Source organism: Plodia interpunctella, chromosome 18 (assembly GCF_027563975.2).
Source record: "Plodia interpunctella isolate USDA-ARS_2022_Savannah chromosome 18, ilPloInte3.2, whole genome shotgun sequence".
In the NCBI taxonomy this organism is placed as follows: domain Eukaryota; kingdom Metazoa; phylum Arthropoda; class Insecta; order Lepidoptera; family Pyralidae; genus Plodia; species Plodia interpunctella.
In genome coordinates, this window is record NC_071311.1 from 6,900,902 (window position 1) to 6,925,014 (window position 24,113).

At 37.2% G+C, this 24,113-nt stretch overlaps 2 protein-coding genes across 3 annotated transcripts in view; both read left to right on the forward strand.

Moving 5' to 3' along the window:
• Positions 1-3,882, forward strand: part of Rich (RIC1 homolog) — a 34,111-nt gene extending 30,229 nt beyond the window's left edge. The window contains exon 26 of the mRNA XM_053758399.1: positions 100-3,882. Coding sequence (XP_053614374.1) covers positions 100-418 — 319 coding nt within the window. The 3' untranslated portion in view covers positions 419-3,882. The remainder of the gene's footprint in view (positions 1-99) is intronic.
• Positions 3,883-4,810: 928 nt separating this feature from the next.
• Positions 4,811-22,163, forward strand: BicD (Bicaudal D). Of its 2 annotated transcripts, XM_053758528.1 has the most exons (12): positions 4,811-5,171; positions 6,088-6,228; positions 11,826-12,050; positions 13,023-13,260; positions 13,612-13,775; positions 14,302-14,445; positions 14,715-14,912; positions 15,176-15,371; positions 16,193-16,372; positions 18,259-18,516; positions 18,802-18,968; positions 19,299-22,163. In XM_053758528.1, exons 1-12 carry the CDS (start codon positions 4,956-4,958, stop codon positions 19,371-19,373), a joined length of 2,202 nt encoding a protein of 733 aa, XP_053614503.1. In that variant the 5' UTR covers positions 4,811-4,955; the 3' UTR covers positions 19,374-22,163. The 2 variants fall into 2 exon arrangements, with proteins under 2 accessions (XP_053614503.1, XP_053614504.1); XM_053758529.1 differs by lacking the exons at positions 4,811-5,171; positions 6,088-6,228 and adding an exon at positions 8,136-8,513.
• Positions 22,164-24,113: the final 1,950 nt, after the last annotated feature.

Consider the following 24,113-nt stretch of genomic DNA (forward strand, 5'->3'; position numbering starts at 1 on the left):
CTCGTACGACGTCCACGAAATATTATAAAGTGCTTAGATGATTATGAATTTTAAGATAAAAACATGTTTGTATTTTACCTAACAATCATACACTTACAGCTTAGGTTACAAGCCCTTCATGCTGGCGATCAGCAACCAGATACCATTCCTGACTTCGATCATCAACACTCGGGAGCGACGGATCTCCATGGTGAAGTCCCGGGTTCGAACCGCGAGCACCGGATCCCTCACTCAAGAACCGAAAACGAAGCCCCAACCCCCTTCGGAAAAATTACCGCCGCCTCAAAAAGCTGAAGTGTCAAAACAGTCGACGAGAAAAGATTCCCCCATTTCACCAACAGAACCGCAGAAAATGATAATACCACCCCCCGCTATGCCTCCGCGAGAGGACGTGTCCACCGGTTGTGCCATAATGTAAATTTGACGCTGAATCAAACGGTATTCAATACTAAGAATCGATTTTAAATAAATGGGAAAAATAATTGATAGGAAAAGCAAAGGTTGTAAACAAATATCGCAAATAATTTTATTCAAAAATCGTTTACATGTTCATATTTTGTTTTGCCTTTCTATTTTAATAACATAATGTATGGATATAATCCTCCATAAATATAAAAATGTATTGAGGTGGTAGTGCGACGCACACACTATCGAGCCGATTCGCAAGAAGACGCAGCAAACTAATTACAGTGCACCATTGTGACGCAACAAAAACCACACCGCGATGTGATTGGTTCGCTGCGTCTCAACTTCCGACGATCGATATCAAATGGCAAAGTCGCGCTACAACTCCTAACCAGTTACAGTTCTCTTTTTATATCATCGATTCACTTCATTGGTCAGTGTACCCGTATTGGATAGTGTACCTTTTCGACTTATATTTTCGTGTTTGGTGCTGAATTATTACGTATAAAATTTATTTAATAGCTAATTATGATATTATTACTTTTTAGGTATTGAAATTTTTCCTTCTCTAGTCTCTTATATACTTTGTATGTATAAATGTATCTAATAATAAACATTTATTGTTATCGTCATTGTTTCAAAACTAGATTTCAATATAGTTATATTTATTATAATTGACAAGGTTGAGGTTTCTTATGAATAATGTGTATGTAACTTAGTTTTTGTAACATAATTATGTGTACATAACACATAATGTAATTATATAATAGAAAAACGTTATTGTACTTATGTATATTGGGTGTTGCGAAACACTGGCTTCTGTAATATTGTTAACACAAATTGTTTCAAAATTTTACATAATTTAACATTATTTACCATATCGGATATAATTTTCCATTGTGGTTTTGGAATTTAAGATAATGTCGTAATCAAAGGACGCCCTTTGATTACGACATTATTCTACGCTACTCTGCTTCGTCGAGCGACTCTACATCTTATTCACAAATCGTGCGTGTGTGTAGGCGATGCGCGACGTATTCTCTCCCTCTCTCACACCTCGCACCGGCATGTTTCCGGTGTCTTCGGGACTGTGCCGCGAAGCCCGGGGTCAGCTTAAAATAAAATTAACCTTAAAATTTTTAAGATTCGTCTGTGATTTTACAACACGACGCCTGCCTGATGTAAACTTCTAAGAAAAAACAAATTTCACACGTAGAATTTGTGCTTGAGACGGGTGAATTCGGGCACTCGACGCATGCGCTTGCGCCGGCTCGACGCAGAAGACTCCCAATAAATAAATGGATTAAAGAAGTATGTAGTAGATAAATAGGTTCATCTGTATTATTGTAGTGACGGACACGTCTTCCTCGATGATATTAATGTTACGAACGTGAAAAGTATTTCGAATTTTTATGCGTTGAGGTGATTTTGTATGAATAGTACTTAGAATGTATTTATTAACTTAGATTAGTTAGTGTAGTACGAATATTAAAATAATTCCCACTTAGGACGACCATACATTGCAATATTAATTTGTTATCGAATAGTCTGGTAATAAGTTTTTAGAATTTCTCACCAAGAAAAATATCACATATAATAGAAATATTTAAATAGTTTCAAAAGTTACACACGCTTGTTAAGCATACTTGCAATATAAAATCTCTTTCAGTCTATCAAAAATGTTATTAGCCCATTATAATAATTTATATGTTGTGAATCTCACCAAATACTGCGGTATAATATGATTGAACATGTAAGTTATAGTCGCGGGAAAAGGCTTCGAAAGTACGCTGCTTCGTTGAGCGTCGTTGCGTCGACTTACATAGGTTTAACGTAGACGTCATTGGGCGCACGCAATTCTGCCATACAATTCTGCGTTGATCCGATGCCGGAACGAAACGAAGCAGTGAGGTCTCACTCTTTAAGCGGAATAACGATAGAAATTTGCTCAAGTGTTTCCGTTCCAAATTTATCGATGCATTCAGAATATTTAATCGAATTAGTATGATACTTGCAACGAAATTGCCACTGAACTGAACTGATATTAGTAATTTTTTGTCATGGTTTTAGTAAATTGATGTGATGAGTACATAAGATTTAACTTTTGTCACTGAGAGCATGTCGACATTCTAAACCTGTACAGTTTTTTTAACAGTTTGTACAATTCCGAATACCTCAGAATGCGCGTATATCGTCAAACATTAGGCGCTATTAACGTAATTTTGTGGTTTGCAAGATTTCCCGTCGTAATAAAAAATTAAAAATAGCGCATCTTTTTTTTTAAATGCAAAAATGCTGTTTGATTATATATCAAGCGACTAACATCTGTTAAACGCCCTCTGAACCCGCAATATTTAACTTCAATGATGTTAATTTTATGAAGTTCGCGCCTTAGTCTAAAAAGAAAAATTAACTAAGTTTGTATTATTATTCTCAAATAAATTGTAATCTTAAAGTCATGTACAATCCTGTATTGCAGTTAAAATATCCGCCATCTTGGTGCCAAGTAACCTATTTATTTATAATAGGAATAATTTATTCTTGATATACCATTTAGTACAAATATGTATAATAGATTTCAATGATTTAATTATACAAATATCAAAATGCCACTATCTCGAACTACAGAATACATGGAAAAAATGTGATATAATTAATAGTTTCAATATAAATTAACATTGTTTTGGTTTGTTTTAAGTATGACTATCTTTACAATCAACAAGAAATATATTTATTTAAAATCATAAGTGAGTATATTAATGTAAAGACTAATATTTTGCTACATTCCAGAATTTCATTCGAAAACATTAATTTTAATTAATAAAATTGGCATTCCAATGAAACAATCTTGCTTCATACATTTTAAAAACTAAAATATAGCAATAAGTATTTGGATGTAAAAATTAGTATTTTAACATATTTATAATAAAATGACTGTAGTATAATTACTTAAGTGATTGTGAAGTTAACATTACATTTAGGCACGATATTTTGGTCAATTATAGTTGTGAATATTATTAAAATCAAAATATGACACTGTTGTCAAACAATGACGGTGCTAAAATGTAATGTCGTTTGTAGATTGATTTAATATTCAAAGGTCTTAAAAAAACATAACGCCCCTGATAGATACGCGCCGCTATAGTCCCTGAACTCCAAAACACCATGAAAATATATTATACTTAAATTTATGTCGCGACAAGGCGGCAATTATAAAATATAATTCCCGTTTTGAAATTGTTAATATAATATTTTTTATTATTATTAATTACATACACACCCATCTTTTACATGTTCAAATATTATTCAACTGAAATAATTTGTCATACAGATTATGACAAATTTGAATAAAATGAAGTACCTACATATTACAATCAAAAATGTTCTGTAGTTCGTTACATTTTGTAAAATTTTGTAATTATAGTCAATTGAAATTGATGTTATGAATTCGTAATTAAATAAAGTGATTTTATAATATTGTGTATATTTTACTCCTCATTGTTTTCTCAACTGCGCAATAAGAAGTGTAATGTTTGTTAGTGTACTATCTAAATCCGAGATCTAAAGAAACTAATGGTAATCGCATTCATCACGCAGTCCATAGGCGCACAATCGTATATCAACTCGACTACAATGCAACTTCATCTTTCGATTTGGCAGGTTAAATGGTCTTGTGTTTGGCAGCAATGAGTTGTCGAATACGCGAATATCGTAACCGATCACCAGTAGCACTGATATTAATTGATATTCATATTATATGCACATATTATATTACACCCTCGAACTATTATATTCGATATATAACTATTATATTATATATATAACTATTATAGTTATAATAGTTGTTCGAGGGTGTAGGTAATGGCGAAACAAAACAGCCAGCATTAGTCAGGGTTATCATAAAATATGAAAGACGTGATACTGTATCTAAATAAATAAATCTATATGAACAAAATCACAGACTTAAATTCGAGACTTGTGTTATGTGGTAATGAACTATATTTTATTATTATTTATATTACAAATATATATTAATAAACACTCTAACAGGGATGGATATATTACTTATTTATAAAAAAGTTAAAGAACGAGACAAAATATACTTTAGCTCAAAGTACTGAGGTAAAAAGTAAGGTTAACTTATTTACGAATAGTAGTCAGTCTAGCCTATAAGGACTACGTCGTATTGGCGTAGACCATGAACGTTATAATATTGTATCTTGAGATTTTCTATTTCGCTTACGTTACACATAAGATAATTATCCATCTTACGAGTTTATCTGTGTTACGTTATTAAAATCTCTAAGTTAATCGATTATGTTTTATTTAATCGATTCATACTTAATCAACCACGGTCTATTGACAAAAAAAAAAGAAAAAGTCATAAACTTGCAACACTAAACAAAACGTCCACGAACTGAGAGCTGTCAAGACGTTTTACTTTTGGGAGAATGTAGAAGCAATTGATTTTACACGTTTTATATTGTTGTTTTTCTGAGATTATTTACTTTGTTTATGAAGATTACAAACATAGCCATCTAACTGTCGCGATGGCAGCCTCGGCTGAAAGCGACATGTCGGTGGTCGAGCTGAAGGCGGAGATCGAAAGACTCAGCCGTGAGCTCGACCAGGCCAGCAGCGAGAAGATACAGTCTGCTCAGCTAGGGCTGGTTCTTCTCGAAGAGAAGAGCGCCCTGCAGCAGAGGTACGATGAACTTGAAGGCATATACGAAAACACAAGACATGAACTGAAAATCACACAAGAGGTTAGTGCCCTACATTCTGTTTCATATTTTCTCTCTTCATGCATTAATGGGTACATAAAAAGTGCAGAAGCTGAAATTTAAATCGTCTCAACATCGTTTTATATTCGTATTGCGAACTACTTTCAAAAATCATGAGTGGAAAAAGTTTGTGTTTAATATTATAACCTACATACAACTATATGAGACTGTATGTTGCGTCGGTAATTTCAGTCAATTTTTATATTTACGTACTCATTAATATTCATCATATAATGAAGTCTTATAGTATTAATTAATTTTTATTACCTGCTCTCATATGGTAATGGTAAACTATCTAGAATGATTCATGTTGAACATTCTTTATACTGTTTTAATGCTATCTTCAAATTAATCGACCATATAATCTATTAAACCTTTGCTGGGCACTATCATCTATCTATACATGTCTACTTTACTCATGTCTTGTTTAGCAACTAGAATGGCTTAAAAATATTTTCTCATCAATGAGCCATAAACATCTGCTTTTGCCACATTCCCATTACAGGTGAAATAAGGGTAGCAAATACATACAAATTTATATATTACAAAGAGACTTTCTTTTAATATGTGTAGAAAAATATTTTACATTCTAGAGCTTTGACTTAGCTTTGACGAAAAAACAAAAATATGAGCATGAGCCTTAATATCATTCAGATTTCCAACAAGAAAAATTTCCATGGTATTTATTAGTTACCTATCTGTTTTATTTTGCGCCAGTGCAACGTAATCAATTATATTGCAGATTTCTTTAATAATATTTCTCAAAACTGGAAAACAAGTGGTTTAGTGTATTCAAGTATGACATCAATTACTATTATGAATACATATTCCAATTGGAGAACCTGCTTCTAAATAACATACATATTACATGTGCAATAATACTTTATAATTTTTGCAGGCCCTCATGAAACTGGACACAACACAGAAAGTGACCACAAGAAGTGGCATTGAACAAGAAAATGCTCTCCTCAATGAGTCCGCTGCTATGGAGAGCTCCCTCACACTACAGATATTGGAACTGGAAGGAGAAGCAAAACAGGTACACCTCTTTTATTCAACCATATCTACTGCCTTACCTCTAGTTTGGGTGCATCCTACTAATATTATAAATGCAAATAATTACAATTCATTTGTTACAATTCAATATTCTACAAGCTAAAAATTTCGTCTAACACTTCTCCTCCAGACACAGTGCCCAAAATGCTAGCAGCGTTTCCTCTTTGAATTATAAGGCTGATTCTTTAAGCCAGGAAGCTGCCAGCTCTGCGGTCACCAGTTGTTGATAAATGCAAATGTTTGTCTTTCATGCAAAATTGTCTGGACCAATTGTTATGAATGTTGGTACATGAATCATAACCTGCAATAACACATAGGATACTTGTATCCCGAAATTCTCACGGGAGTGTAGTCCTACGGCGCAGCTAGTTTTTTGGCTAATGTATAAGTTATTATTTTTTATTTTATTTTTATTGACATAGTTGTAATATATGTCATTATAATATTTTAAATTACTAGAGTAAAATGTAAGAGACTCAATGTTATTGCCAACACCTTGTAAATACCTACATTTAAGTACCTAAAAAAAGACAAATGTTATAACTTTATCAACTATTTTTTTTTAGTTTTCATAAAAGTATTAGGAATGCTTTTCAACTCTTGCAAAAGTGATCTTATTTCGACATCACATATGACTTACATATTCGATCAAGTACATAACACTAGGGCTGTACCTGTACTAGGTTCTGCTAAGGCACAGGTATATTTAAAGAGTCGTCGCCAATATACATAGGTGCACTCCGAAACGGGGTCTTGGGTGAAATTGTTGGAATGACGGATCACCCATTTGGTTTTTGTGTTATTATCCCCAAACAGGAAATAATACTGGTTTTTATACCTTGACATGTAAACAAAAGTACTGACTTGTAGGAATTTGAATTTCATTTATTTACACAAATTGTTTTAGTTTGCAATAAATGTTAGTGGATAAGTCATTTTTCATATGTAAAGAAGCAAAATAGAATTTCAAATTCTCTTATTATCCGAAGTTCTGTGTTACTATACATCTTGGGCTCTGTTTTTTAGCACCGCCAGCATAATGTATCTAATTAAAACGGGACGTGAGTTTGCATAAATTCATTCTACTTAATGGGGCTTAAATTTCCGCGGGTGAAATCGGATAATCGCGGCGTTTATTTTTAACCTTATAAAATAGTGTGCTATTAGTGAAGTAATGAGAGATTTGCTATTATTATCTAGTTCTCATGAATACTTAAAATACCGTAAAACATCGTGGGAATCGAGAGGCGGCTTGTTAATTTTGTGAACTACGTTAATTTGCGTGATTGTGATTTAATGTCACTAGTTCATTAATTTACATGATTACCTAAAATCAAAGCTATTAATTAAAAGTAGTATTTTATTTATAATATACTTACGTTGTTAATTTATTTATTATGCACAATGGGCTCGCTTTCGCTCATTGGTCGTCATCGTGGTAAGATTAAATAATAATTAATTTAGCAAGAAAATAGTTTATGTTCAGGTGACCTCAGGTTTATTGTTCCCAGTAGCTTGATATATAATAACGAAAATTTTAAATTCTTAGAAGTTCTTATTTTAGTTTTTGACACAAAAGTTGATTAGCGAAAGTAACGAAGGTATATACCTTCGTTACTTTCGCAGGACAGGTATATTCAAGGAGTGAATGATGAAAGAAACGAAACCAACGAAAAAATAAAAATACACGATTTTCAGGTTTTCAATATAATTATCATTGGTTAGCCTACATTAGCCTACATACATATACAATTTGAAATAAAACTTCAGTCGTTATCTTATTAGTTTCCCCAGACGTAGTGACGAATGATGCCTACGCTCTTAATGAAATGGGAGCAATTGATGTGAATCATCGGCATGATGGACCCTCCAACAGTACGCGCGAGACTTTGCATCCCGACGCACTCAATATTCTTTATTGACTGTAATAAAAAAATATAATATCTTTAACACATACTATACTTTCCAACCGTTATTAATTCATTAATTTAATCTCAAAACCACGAACGAAAACTATCCTTATCAACAGTGACGTAATGGCGCGAATGGCGTAAGCGCAGCCGGGAATCCATAACACTGGTCCAGAAATAAATTTTTATTTCCGCGGCCTTGATTCACGCGTTACTCAATGGTGTGTAGTTTTTCCGAAATGCAGAAGCTTGTAGTGCAGTAGAGTAAGAGTAATTGTACGGAACTCCGTGCCAAGTGCGTGTGACATGTGCGGTGATAAACAGATGAAAATCTCTAAACATGAACGAAGGTGAAGAGGTATTGTTTGATTTTGTGTTGTCCTTTTCTGTTAAGATTAGAAATGGTTATTATATTTCAGCAATGTTTACAAAGATAATGGGGCGTTGTTGACGCTTGTATATTGGCGGCTGGCGGCCTGCCATCGAGAAATAAACACGGGTTTGTTTAAACTCCATTTACGGGTTTCGTGTTCTTTTCTTGGTCCTTGAAAACAGAACGTAGGTAAATGAAGAAAATGTGGGTATTATGGAAATGAATTCTGTAAGGAAAATATTCAAACTTGTCGTGTCGTTGTCGAATGTACCTTCAAATTGTTTTCAGTTGTGAAAATGTTGGTAAATTGTGTTTAAATATATAGAATCAACGTTATATTTCATTGATTAATGAATTAAACGGAAATGTCCCAAGTAAGTAAAGTTAGAATATAAATTTTACATATTCAGCTCTTTTCATATTCCGTTGGCGGTGGTGATGTATTCTAGACAGAATCTATATACCTAGAATACAGTTCCTAAATATAGAGTTAGCATCATCACCAAACAATTAGTAAAGATTTAGTCTTGTCACTCTGTCACCAACACCGTATCCACGGCAGGAATCAAATTTCTAAACGCATTTTAAGGCAACGCAATTTTATTTAACACCTAAAACGAAAATGCGTATTTTTCATTTTAGGTGTTAAATAAAATTAGCCTTTGACGTATAAATATAATGTCTGTCTTTTTATCATAGCGCCTAAGCTGATTATATAGTTTTACGTTTGAAAGTTCACTGGAGTCTGTTCAATCGTTTAAAGATTCGATCGTGTGAAATAAACGTGAACTGAACACATAACCTTTTCCTTACAGTTGGCTAAAAAGCGCATTCTTGAAGTCTAAGAACATTAGGCAGCTAATATAGTATCCATCTGACGCTAACTAGTCTGACCTGGAAACCAGTGCAGCTATTATCGGTGCTAAAGTGCGAAACTAATTTGCTTCGTCTGCGTCTATACATTTTTCATTTATTGCAAGTTACATTTATGTTATATGTATAAAGGAGTAACACTGTTCTCGAGTGGGTTCCAAACAGCCACATACAAAGTTTTACCTGTGGTTTTACTTTATCGTTTCCATCATATTTCGTGAGACTTATGACTATAGAGGTCGTAAAAACACACACAGCTGCATTCAAACTATTTCAAAAAATGGCGCAGGATAGTCGGGAAAATAGTACCCATTCTATTTTGTATTTATCTAGTTTATATTTATACCTTTTATTTTTCTTTTACTCATGTATGTGATGTTGTTTTTAAAATCTACTATTAATCAGGCTAAAAACCAATCCGTGTGACAGTCTTAAATCTAGTCGTCTCACTATAATGTCGAAAATTTAGTTTGCTCTTATATAGTATGTTATTTTACGAATACCGCTATCTATCATAGTAGTAGTGTATAGAACATACAATTGAAGTTGTCCCGGCTTCATACTATGTCCCCATGCAGGACGTTAGTTATGGCTATGCATATCATATCGCATGGCTGGTACCGGTTTGTAGGTCGATTGCGTTATCATTTAATCACAATACCGCCAAGCTGCATTCTAGATTGTATACGTACTTAAAACGTTTGACTGCACTGAACTCGAGTTATGTGCTAGTGCTAATTGTCTTCTGATAGTAAAAAAAGTTAAAACATTTATTCAAAAATTAGACACGTTCACAGGCACAGGATTCTCCAGTTTAAAGCTTTGTTTTCTTGACGTAGCTGGCATAATCTGTGTTTTTATTTCGCTCCCAGTCCAGCTTTAAATATTACATTTTAATATTCTGTAATTAAAAATTTTACATGAAAAATTCCCTACGTCCACTAAAATCCATCTTGAAGATCCATCGATAGATCTTTTCCACTTTAATCCTCATGGATTAAATTGTTTTTTAGAACTTGTGTCTAAAGATTCTTGTCAAGGTCTAATTTCGTAAACTATTGATTTTGGGCTTAGAGGTTCATAAAATCCATTCACAAGGATCAGCTGCAAGCATAACGGTAAAACGGAGCTGTTTAACAGGATTTGTTAATTTAATCTCAATTAACAAATCCTGTTAAACAGCTCCGTGGATTCGCCACCACGCCGCATGAACCTCGTCATGAATATCCAATTCCAATGCCGTGTCAGCTAGACGAGCTTGCATCTCTTAATTATCCAACTCATGAATATTGCGCCAGGGGACTCGGGGGGAGGAGGTAGACTTCCCCCGACTCACCAGCGGCTATTCTAGTATTTAAGTAAGTTTTGCCCGCGGCTTTGTCTTTGTCTATACTTCAGTTGCTCTAATATATCGCTTGATACTTATTACAGTCGGCAACATATCAACCTACCCAAATTCATTGCAAATTTACCCCTTTCGAAAGATCCATGCAGGGTAACAAAACATTTTTTGTTAGATTTTAAGTACACAGAAGCAAAACTAAATCTGAATATAAAAGCTCTCATTTAATTATAATCTCAGACATCAATTATATCTCAGAAAATAAATAAAATTTACAAGCATTTGATTAATTTAATAGTAAGTATAAGACCGAGCCATCATTCGGCCAAAACAACGAATATTCAGTGAGGGGTGCCGGCCGCACCTTGACTCATAAACGGCTAGACAAGGTATATGTATAGTACTACTAATCAACAAAAGTGCTTGTTCAAACAGTCGACCAGCTGCAGTAAATTTTATTAACTCGTTTGCTTATTAACGTAATTTGAAATATTTTGTACATTAAATGTAAGAGATAGTCTTGGCAATTATTAGATATTTTTGAATAACTAGGTTTCAGACTATTGCTTTTTTATGGCACAACGAGTACAAATATCTATAAATAACCCCCTTATCTGTTAATGAAATATATGTATAGAAAGTGAAGGTCGAATGCAATTTACGTTTATATTGTAGAATGCACGCTTAAGGTAAATGTATTTATTTGAAAATATATACATTTACCTTACATACGTACTGCTTTCGTTTTGAGGAATACGAGTGCGAGAATGAGAACGATCCCGTCGTGGCCGCCGGCTACCGGAAACGAATTATATATGCGTTGTGTCTCGATTCTTCGGATTGGGGGATGTAAAATTTGTGTTGTTTTTCAAACTATTCAAATATTACAAATTTATATGGAGCTTATATGACAGTGATGTCCGGTGACAAAATTATTCCTAATATACTTGAATTAGAATAAAATTGTGATTACTTAAAAGTTTATGTGTGTTTACTTTTACTTCTAATGTTTTGATTATCTAAATAAGTTTATTGTGTACTTGTACTAAATCAAATAGACAAATGTAAATGTATGTTTCCAGTTACGTCACGAGCTAGACCGTGTAGTTAGCGAGCGGGACCGCTTACTAGCGGAGAGTTCAGAGCTGGGCGCGGACAAGGCGACGCGGGAGTCTGAGCGGGCGGCGCTACGAGCGGAGCTGCGCGAGGCGCGGCAGCGGGAGCAGCGGCTGCTGGTCGACATCGGCGACCTCGAGGACGAGAACATCTCGCTGCAGAAACAGGTGGCAGCTCTGCGATCCAGCCAGGTGCGTGATAAAACATTAATTATGTACAATGATGTCTAATTATAATTTATAGATGAAAGTCGAACTAACTTTTGCTTAGAAATGCGAATTTACGACCCGTTTTGTACTGCGGTCAGCGTAGGAAAATAAAGACTACAATTTTAATTCAACTGTGATTTCACAAGCTGCTTGCCTGGAGTGAACCCTCCTCCAGGAGATACATTGTACTTGTAGTATGCAGACCTAAAAGGTATTAAAAGAAGAAAAATACGTTAATTATTATTTTGAACAAGGAAATTTACATAAATTTGGACACAGTTGAAAGATATATATCTAAAGGATATGTATAACTTCTGTGTAAAGAAATATTGTGTGTAAAGGTGTAATTGTAGTGTCACAGAAAAGAAAACACTACAGAATTTAATGTGGTTATATTTGGACCAAACTCTTGAATACATTGAGCTTATTGAGCACATAACCACTCTATAAAGACAGGATGCGGGTTTGAATCCCACTTCTACAGTTTTTTTCATTAACTTCGTCCGGAGCAGACGTGCTTACAATGACGCATCTTAACTCTGCACAAAGAGTTAATTCAGTTCATTATTGATGTAATTCTGAATGGCGGGTAATGACTGCTGTGTTGAATTAACGACAGCTCATTAGCAGTGCATAATAATGAGAAGGAGTAGGGCATTGAATACAATTATATTGTTGCCTTTCATTACTACCTACTACTTACTACCGTCACCAGAGGTCGCATTTAGTTTTTAAATCAAAAATCTTTATTTCAATTTAGGATAATATATATATATATCATTTATTGACGTGAACAATTTACTTAAAACTGAGTCTACTATTGGTAAATTAGATTATGTACAGTGCCAACCGCACCTTATAGACAGAATATAAAATTATTCCTATTCTATTATATTCTAAAATATATGTTTGTGTATACAATGTGTCCTATTCTATTCTACTTTCATTACGCAGGTGGAATTCGAAGGCCTCAAACATGAAGTGCGGCAACTCCGCGAAGAAGCGGAGAACGCGCGGGCCGCAGCAGACGAGACAGCGGCGCTGCGACGCATCGCCGAGCGACAGCTGGCCGAGGCTTTGGAAGCCCTGCAGGCCGAGCGGGAAGCTAAGTTTGCAGCTAAGAAAGAACTCGATGCGCATCTCAGTCGGGAGGCAGCGTATAACATCACTAACTTGGCGTATAGTATACGAGGTATTTACTTCCTCTTTCTTACTAGTTGTTATAGTAAAGGGATTGTTTATAGAGTCCTAGAATTGGACCACAAATCCTCCAGTGGATGTCATACAAGACGATTAAGGGACAGTTTATATGCAACAATAGTATATCCCCGAAGAGATTAGATTAATGGCAGATTTTTTACGCGAACCCTAGGCTTCAGGGCGTCATAGCTCTGAGTGTACCTGGAAAAGCGCGAGGAGGCGAGAGAGATCTGCTATGGCGAATTAATTGTCTTGATTTCATATATTAGGCTTCGTTGGTGTGCTCTAAAATGTAGCACACTAGTAACGAATAAATAAATAGAGATTTCCTCATCCTCGTCAGGTATGCCAGAAGACAGCACCGAGGACGAGGGCGAGGCGGGCGGCTCCAGCGCGGCCGAGCTGGCCTCGGCCATGGGCGAGCACCACGCCGACCTCTTCTCCGAGGTGCATCTGCACGAGATCTCCCGCCTCGAGAAGCAGCTGGAACAGGCGCACAACGAGAACGTGAGTCTTTGGCCTGGTTGTAGTATGACTATAAAAACATTGTCTTTATTGCAGCTATTAATATTGTTAAAAATAAAACACGAATTTTAACATGTTCAAGGAGAATCAACAGCTTTGAAAAGTATAACGTTTTCGTAGAAGTATATACGACAATTTGATGAGATTTTCATTACTAATATAAGACGATTTTCAATTATCGCATTGATGAATCTGCATGTCGGACTTTATTAGGACTTTAGTCCGTAGATTCTGTATAAGACTGTTCGATATAAAGAGTACAAAACGGATTTATAACGAGCTACATTTTTTGCTACTAACATTATAAATGCGAAAGTTTGTAAGAATGTATTTGTTATAATTTCACGCAAAATCTACTGGACGGATCGTTATGAAATTTGGTACAGGGTGAAATAAACTTTTCATCCCGAAGTTCCCACGGCAGCGAAGTCCCGGGGCGCAGCTAGGTATTACCCGAGCGAAGCCGATACGGGTCGCTATAGTGGCTGATAAATATCATTCGCCGCAGACACAAGTGTCGGCGGCGATGCGCGCGGCGCAGACGACAGCGGAGGCCGAGGGCGCGGCGGCGGGCGCGCTGCGCGCGGGGCTGCTGCGCGCCGCCTCGCGCGTGTCCGCGCTGCACGCGCTGCACGCCGACTGCTCACCAGCGGTAGAAACTCTTGTTTACTCATTTTACCATATTATCCATACTAACATAGACTTGTACTATATACATATCTACCACATACACAATTTGTATCAACATTTCAAGTTGATTAAGATTCAAACTTGCTAAAAGCGGCTAGTTTTGTTACTTTTCTTCAACTTTCGTTTCTGTTTCTTATAATGTTTAACTAACTATATTGGACCCAGATTTTAAAGCTAACCTAAAATGTTCTGTAATATATAAGAGGCATTATACATAGTATATATTTTTAGGAGGACGAGAAGACAGAAGGTGGAATTTCATCGCGAGCGGCACGATGGCTGACCTGGTGGAGAGTTTCTGGCGGAGAACTCAGCGCTTTAGCGGCTCAGCTGGCGGAGCTGCAGACTCCGCTGCCCAATGACGCCTCAGCTGCTGCGCTCGCGCGGCAACAGATGGCGCAGCTCAGCGACAGAGTGGCCGAGGCTGAGGTTATTGTCTCTTTGTCTCTCTCTCTCTAGCGGCTCAGCTGCAATCTCCTCTGTCTAATGAAGCCTCAGCTGCTGCTCGCGCGGCATCCGATGGCACAGCTCAGCGCCGGCGTGGCCCAATATGATATTGGTACCGCCGCCGAACTGCGCGAAGTGGAGACGGAAAGCGGACTCTGGGCTCCTTCGCTAACAGCCGAGATAAAACCGGAAAAAGAGGTGGTGTGATATAATCTAAACAATAAATGTAACCGTTCGCGTTGCAGGTGCGGTGTGCGGCGTTAGAAGCGGAAGCGGAACTCCTGCGCACATTGGCGGGCGGCGCAGGACGGGCGCTGTCGTCGGCGGCGCCGTCGCTGTCGTCGGCGGCGGAGACGCTGGCCCTGCTGTACCACCACGTGTGCGCGCTCAACGGCACGCAGCCGGAGAGGTTGCTGCTCGAGCACGCCGCGCACAATGACGGTAAATTACAATTATATACAGATACAGTTTCTCTGTCTTTCTCATCCGCAGTTTCGTTTGATACTGTGACGCAGCCAAGCCTTCTTCTTTCTCTTTGTATGCTCTTGACAGAGTCGTGGTCATGCATGTTGTTGGAAAACACAGTATTGTAGGTCACCATTTGTCTTGAACGGATGCAAAGCTGCTACAAAGCTCATGGTCAGCGTAAAAAATATCCTGAAAATTTTGAAGATTCGATTGTGACAAACTGTCTTTCCTTTCTTTGTTTAACGTTTATGATCTGCGCTGGAGGAGGTCTAGTTTAGAACACATCATTCTACTTTTTTCTATGGCGGCTAGGCCGTCGAAGAACTACGAAACATTAATCATCACATTAATATAATTTTTAATTTTATATCATGTTATAATTTTTCAAATAACGTATTAATATTTGCATGCCGTTTACAACGGCTGAATAGGTTCGTACTAAACTATCATGTGGATATTGCATTGCCTACTCTATTTAGACTTTCGTGGACGCTCGATGAGACACAAAAGATGTTTAACGAAAGTAAAGGCGTTTGTGAGTTTGTATGTTTGAGGCGGGTAATCTCCGAAACTGCCGAACTGATTACAAAAATTCTTTCAGTATTATAAAGGTACATTATGCAAGATTGCTATAGGCTATATTTTATCTCAAAATTCTCACGGAAGCGAAGCCGCGGGCGACATCTAGTAATAAATATATTAAGACAAATGACACGGATTGATTGAGCTAGCCCCGAAGTAAGTTGTAGACTTGTGTTATGGGATAAATGATCTGTGGTGTGTGTGTGGGTCAGCGTCGGAGGGCGCGGAGCGGTCGGCGGAGGCGGAGGCGCTGGCGCTGGCGGCGGGTGAGCTGCAGGGGCTGCGTGCGGCGGGCGCAGTGGCGCGCTCTGCCGACACGCTGCTGGACCAGCTCCAGCATCTGCGTGCTGCGCTCGCCACCGCGCTCGACTGCAGGCGTCGTCCGCAGCCCGGTATGTACAGCGACAACCATTTCTAGCGGGAACTCTTTTTACTCAAATATTTTTTCCCAAAAAGCAATTTTTCAAAGGTGATTCTTTTGTTATACGGGGTAATTGTTTAAATAAAAATTAAAATGTATATAAGTTCACATGAGATCAGAAAACTTAAAGTATTCTATTAAAACTTTCACTTTTAAGATCTCATTGAGGTAAACATTTGAAATACTCGCAAAGAATGTAACGTCACCTCTACTCGTTACCATAAAAAAAACTAACTGAAAAATTTTTTTCAAATGTAAAAAAAAATGTATTTTTTAATTTTTGACATTTGGATAAAAGTATCAGATTTGATTTAATGGCAACTACCCTATTCAGGACTGATTCTAATCGGAAACGGAACAACTTTGCCCCAAGTAACATAGGTCTGAAGTCACACTTTGAGCACAAAAACGAAAATCAAAGAACATGTGGTCCATATAGTTTGCAAACCTTTCAGCTTTTAACTAACCTAGGCTTTGTAAATAACCTTGTCACATTAATATCCCCCTAATGTTTTGTTTCCCTATCTCTATCTTATTTTAGTTTCCTACCTTTTTGTATTACCTGTGTTCCTTACCTTATTCCCAGGTCAAATTGAAAACCCTGCTGGGAAACCCAAATGTCCCACTTATAGTTCGATAAAGAAAGCCAAAGAACAGAATAATTCTAAGCAAAAAATGTCGGACACTAGGAAAAAGCTACAAAATCTTATTGGAAAACTCAAGACGATCGAAATCAGTACAGAAAATAAAAATCAAAACATTTGCACTGGTCGAACTGTGAAAGAAATGACAGACTATTTCGAAAATATATCAAAATTAAACACTACTAACATTTTAGACAAATATAACTTGAAATCAAGTGAATGGAACTCTAATATTAATTGCTATGGGAAGAAACCCCTTATGTCGTTCCCGAAAACGTGTATTCCTTGTGTGACTAGGAAAATGAATCTAAAGTTGTATAACAATAGAAGTGAGATTGACTTGAGCGCGCTGTGGAGAGGTCGTATGTCACCTTACAGAAGCATACGACACGACTCCAACATCCTGAGTAATCTGAAGCATTCTGTCAAGTCCAGCTGTGTACTCATGTTGCAGTACATTATATAATTAAGTTACAGCCCACGTAAGGATTATTGACAGAATGGAGCACCTGTAGTATTTTTTAACTCCGTTTAGCAACCAGGCGGAGTCTTCTCGTAGAAATACATATAGCTGTCACGTTTAAACTGCCTTTGTGAGAGCGTGATGACGTTACCCTTATCCGTTTTCCGTCTGGTTGAGAAACTAAAGTTCAATAGTTAGAATGTAGATTTTCTTTAAAAGTTCCTTCCATTCGTATTCTCTTTTATATTTTCTCTTTGCTTGTAAATTATTCAAATGTCTATAGTTTTGATAAAATAGGGTAAGTACTTTTGAGAATAGGTTAAGTGAGTATTTATGTAAGTTTGATTCCATGAAGTTCGTATAGATAGAATAACTATTATTTAAATGTAATACATTTATTTATATATTTTGTTCTGCTTAATGCTATGCACATATTCCCATAATGATATATAGAAATATGTTTGCATTGCCTTGTCGTATATTATTTTAGTATGAAACAATATTTTGATTTCATAATAACTAAGCAGAACAAAATACAGTACAGTATTCTAGTAGCGTTAGTAGAAAATTTCCCAGGCGTACGCTGCATTTAACGGGCTACGGGTTTTGTTCGTCTCAGTCACAAGAGAGGAACGACTCCATCGCGGTCTCTGTCACACGCAAGGTTTGTGAATGAGACGGCTAATACACCCGCGTAACGCAGCGTACGCCGTAACAAATCCCATTCTAACCGAATTATTATCTCCACAGTAATGGAAACCGAAGAGCGCGGCGCAGAAATGGCAGAGCTCCAAGAGCAAGTGATCAAACTGAAGTCGCTGTTGTCGACGAAACGCGAACAGATCGCGACCCTACGGACCGTGCTCAAGTCCAACAAGAACACGGCCGAGGTCGCGCTGGCCAACCTCAAGTCCAAGTACGAGACGGAGAAGACTATAGTGACGGAGACCATGCTGAAACTGAGGAACGAACTGAGGTTGTTGAAGGAAGACGCGGCTACCTTCTCCAGTGAGTATTGTTTGTCTTGACTGTAAGAGCAGTTTATTAAGTTTCCATTAATCAGGTTTCTTAGCCGTTGAGCGTCGGAGCCCAGGGTCCGCTTTCCTACTATTTTGTCACCAATTCGAACGGTGGTCGGCGTCCCAATCGGCCTTGATTTCAAACCATTGGCACCCATTTCATTCATCCTTAACATCAAGCCAGCAGGATGACACTATGACAGTACTGTGCGATATATTTATTTTAGACTATAGTGACCAAACTCACACACTTGGCTTGTATTTTACTTTATAGGTTTGCGGGCGATGTTCGCGGCGCGTTGCGAGGAGTACGTGACGCAGGTGGACGAGCTGACGCAGGCCCTGGCCGGCGCCGAGGAAGAGAAGAAGACCCTCAACCAACTCCTACGGCTAGCTGTGCAGCAGAAGTTAGCTCTTACACAGCGGCTGGAGGAACTCGAGGTCTGTATGCATGACAGATTTATTATACTTATATACTATGTAACTAATTTGTGCAATAGTGTTATTGTATTGTAGCTGAGACAGCCGCTCGTAGTAGTAGTTATACATATATTTATATATATACATATATTTTATAACATTATAAATTGATTATATATTTACTAAACATGTGTAATTTTAGAAATAGTTTATATTGGATGAATCGCGAATTGTACCAACCGCGAATTGGTGTAACTGCGAATTGGACCAATCGTGAATTAGGTGAATTGGACCAATCACGCCTAAAGTATATAATGTATATATAATTGTGTGTGTGTGTGTGTGTGTCAGGTGGACCGCGAGATGCGCACGCGGCGGGTGCCGAAGGCGGGCACGGCGGCGCGCGCGCGCGGGCGGGAGTTCTAGCGGCTGCTGGTGGCGCTCAAGCTGGCCGCCGCCGCCTTGCGGGCGCTGCTGCAACACTCCAGATAAGATACACGAATTTATACAACATGGAATTTATCCACGTCTGACGCGAACACGCGCTCTATGAACGAACAATTCTGTTGTTATTCTGAAATTTATGTATTGAATGTACAGTTCTGACTCGCCGGTATATATAAACAGACTTGGCTCCGATGCCTGCTCGCTCAATATCATAAAAATAATATTTATCAGAACAAAAGATATATAAAGATCAATCATATTGACATGTGTCCCCGATAGGTCAGAGATGGAATTGTACATTTCAAATATATATTGTATTTGCATGTAAAGAATTTATCTTTCATAGACAACGTAGTAGTTATATATTGTCAAATGTGGACTAAAATAAACACGCCCGTCATGCAAATGCGTGATGCGAGCGACGCGACTTTTTTATACAATGCGAGAGGTCGGCGCGGACGCAGCAGTGATCGAACATTGATAGCTCGTCCCCCGGCCGCTAGACCTTAATGTGTTTCTAGGAAACTAAATTATTTATACCTTTTATAAAATGTAGTATAAGGGTATGGGCGGAAAAGGGCGGCGCGGCGCAGTCCGGCCCTGAACCGTCAAACTGTGCAATGTGCGCCGCGCCCCCCACCCGCCGCTGTTGGGCCGCGCGCCGCTTTATTTATTGTTAGTTACCTCTAGCTTCTATCGACCAGCGGTTCTTGCCGAGCCGACTCACTCGTCCCGAGTCTAAATGTTGCTCTACTTCCCCCGTTCGCCCCGCACTGATCCGATATTTTGATATCAGATTTCCTCTTATTATTATATTGTCTATTGCACGAAATTAATGTTTAACGAGTATTTTTGTAATAGGATCGGTGTATTTTACTACCTTTAAATGAATTTATCGCAGTTGTTGTCGCCGATGCGAAGATTAAACCGACGAGATTTTACTATAAATTATTTATAATGTCGTACGCGATCGACAGGAATCCTTATGAAACCGTGCTAAGTTATTTTTTATTATATACATATTTATTCGATTCTACATGAAATATAAGATTCCTCCGGTCGATACGAACGTTCAGTACGTCCAAAAAAATTTGTAAAATTATCATCGACGTCCATCCAATGAGTGCGCAAAAGACTATGTAATCTGTTCTCTAGTTATACGTTCGTTGCGTTGTTGTGGCCCTCTGCCGGATACTTTCGTCCATCTTGTTGTAGTTGTATGTAGTGTTTGGGTTTGGTCGGTGCCGCGCACCTCTGCCGTCCCGTGGTCCGCCACGCGTCCAATCCTGTCCAGCCGGCGGCCGCTCCCGTAGAGCCTCTCGTTACTGTTTGTGTGAACCGTGCTACCGACCTGAGTTGCTCAACCAAGTTGCTCACGAGGGCCGCCGGCGCTCTATTAGTAAGACGAAATTTACGGAGATTATTCAAGTGTTACGTATTCTTTATTTACGTTGTGGGATGTGATATCGGCAGCTGACGCAGCGTGCCCGGTGACGTAGTTATCTCTTCTGGTGTCTCACTGGACCTAGGCTAGTTCACCGTTCCATGTAGTGGGCGCTCGCCCGAGTAGGTATTTACTGGTTTAGGTGTAACCTAGATAGTACGTTAGCCTTCTGGTATACTTCGTAGGTTATTAGCATAATTGTTTTGCATAGCTCAAAGTAGCGGAGCGACCGACCGCGACCCTGTCGCCGCCGAGGACCATAGCCTTGCATTTATTGTTTTTAGATAATAATTATATTATAGCTTTTAACTTAGATCATTCTTCGTGTACTTAAATCATGGACTTACCTATATTAGCTTTATACTTTTCTAAGTATTATTTTTCTTTTGTAGCTTAGCAGCAGACATCGTTTATGTATTGTTTGTGTCTAGTCACTATAGTTTGCGCGCGCGGATTCGCTTTCGCTCGTAGCCGGAGCGAATTGGCGCACGCGTTATGACATAATAATTATTAAAGGTTGTACACTCTATTTATTGTTAACTTCGCTATTTCCTCTTTTGACATTGTTATGTTTACCATATTTGTGTCTGTTTTTTGACATGATGAAATTTGCACATAATCTATTTATTTCAAATTGTTATTGTTGGAGCGCTGACAGTGGCCGGGCGGCGTTTAGCCGCTCCGCTGAATATTATTTTGTTCTAAAATGTATTGTAGCAGTATTGTTTTATTTTTATATACACCCTTGTATCGATTCTGTCCGACGTTCAGTATTTACGAACAGATCGATGTCTGCTGCCACTAACGATGGTGGTATAGACAGCGATTAACCAAATATTTTTCTTTATACAGTCATATATAACACTTTAGATCATTTATTTTGCATAGGCATAGATATTATTTTATATTTTAGTAGATTATCTATTGACAATGAGTTCTTATTGTTTAAAGATCGGAAGGTAAATGAAATGCCCGAACTTTGTAGTTGGACCGCATGATTGTTCCTACCTTGGATCATTGCAATCTGTAGCTGAGTGAATGTTTCATTTTATTGCACAGTTTGATGGTTCTCTAATGAGCTATTTGTTTTAAACAAGATGGCGGTGTCGGTAGTGTAATCGCAGATTACATGTCTTTTCATAGAATCTCAGCGTTGACCCACGAGCTTGCAGAGTCTATTAGTCCGTTATTCACCGACAGGCGATGAGCCAGCGCAGGGAACATATCATGCCTCAGAGCTGATTTATTTTCAAAGTATAGGGCACACCTTGTTGTCGCAATGACTGGTATGAATCATGTATGAGAATAATAAATGATTATATTTATATCTTTGTTTTATTCCATGTTGTTTTCCTTGGACCATTTTTAAAATTTCAGCCTTCAATCAAGGTGTGTTACTTCAGTCTCGATTAACTAAACACACCTTTGAACACTTTAAATTTATTGTAAATAAATAGGCTTATAATATTCAGGCGTCATAATAAATCTCAATAAGTATGTATTTATTGAGTAGTTTCAAGATTTTATTTAGTATTTTAAGATATATTATTAAGATTTATCATGACGTTATGAATAATAAACTATTTAACACGTGTTCAATGAACTGTTTGCTTTTGATACAATTCAGAATTTCATTGCCTATGGAGACAAAATGATAAAATCCAGCCAAATGGATTTGGCAGGAAAGATAAAAAACAGTTTTAAATGAAAAATCTTGCTTTGATAAATATTTTTTTATTATACATACAGACTGAAGATACATTACGTAGGTATATGTCAAAAAGTTAAATAATATATTTACACAGTAGACTTGAATATTTGCAAAACAATGCGAGTTATGAAAGTTGTCAGTTCCAGCTAATACCATAATAACGTCCCGCCAAGACTCCACGAAAATCAGTCGAGCTTACATCTCTGGAACATCTCTGGAAAAGAGATTCCAAAGCGAAAGAAAGGTATCGTAGACATAATTTCTAACACGAACACGTTGACTGCAGAACGCCTAAACAACGGCGATTTTTCGAAACACGGTCACACGCCGCGCGTGCTCTAAGGAAGTTCATTAGAACTAGTTTTTTTGCAATCAACATATTAAGACGCCAGATTCTATACCCGTTATTCATAAAGAAGTACATTTTGCTACTTTTGCACTTTATACTATTTGACATTGACAGAAAGAGACAAAACATAGGTTAGCTTAAAGTATATTAACTTTTTTTTATGAATAACAGGGGATTTTTATATAGCAAACACAACATTAATAGGTCATTTATAAAATGTGGCGATTTAAACTCTTTGTGTCATTCTTGAAATTGGCGTCTGTCGACGATACCAAAAGAAATGTCATTATAATTACACTATTGACTATAACATCGTATCACAGTCTGTAAATAAAGAGGCTACCTTAAGTCATAAAAAATGCAAATTTTAACAATCCATTTAGCCTCTATCCTGTTAACAAAACTTAGCACCGAATACTTAAAAGCTTAAACATATTTAAGCAAATATACAAAGAATCTATGCGTTTCTAGAAAATTACACGGTCATGCAGTTATAATTTATGTAACAAAACAGCTTTTTAAAATATTCGGTCTTTAACAATGTTGTAGGCAGTCTGGTTACGCAATTTAATATTCATTACGTCTATAGGCGTGAGTGTCCACGAGTATATAAACCTACCAAGCTGCTCCATACTAGAAAGAAATAATTTTAGCACATACAACGTAAACGATACAACATAATAGCAATTTAGTACAGGAAGGAAAACATATGAAATCTCAATTATAAACATTTTTTTTTCAAAGTTACGATTGTTAAAGTCCAAATCAAAGAGTTTAACAATTACAAATCAAAGAGTTTAAGTTACGATTGTCAAACTCTTTGATTTGGACTCCGATCAGCATATATAAATAATGATTTGATATGTTTCCTACCTTAGTACTAAAATTATTTTTTCCACAGACTTCACATTAACTACTAAAAGAAACAAACACTTCAGGGTTACACACATTATTATTATAATATCAAATTGTTATCTTATTAAATTGTTATCATAATACTATGAAATGCATTGAAGATAAATAACATAGTGACCGAAAGACTAGTGATAGTCATATGGCGGAAATTATAGAAATATCGATGGTTTAAAATTACTTCAGATTCATTCATTCATCATTTAAGAACGTCGTTCTTGTGGCTGGAATTCCTTCCATCTTCAAATTAGATGAATAGAAATAATCAATGTTGGTCATCTGAAATCGGTTTACTTCGGTATT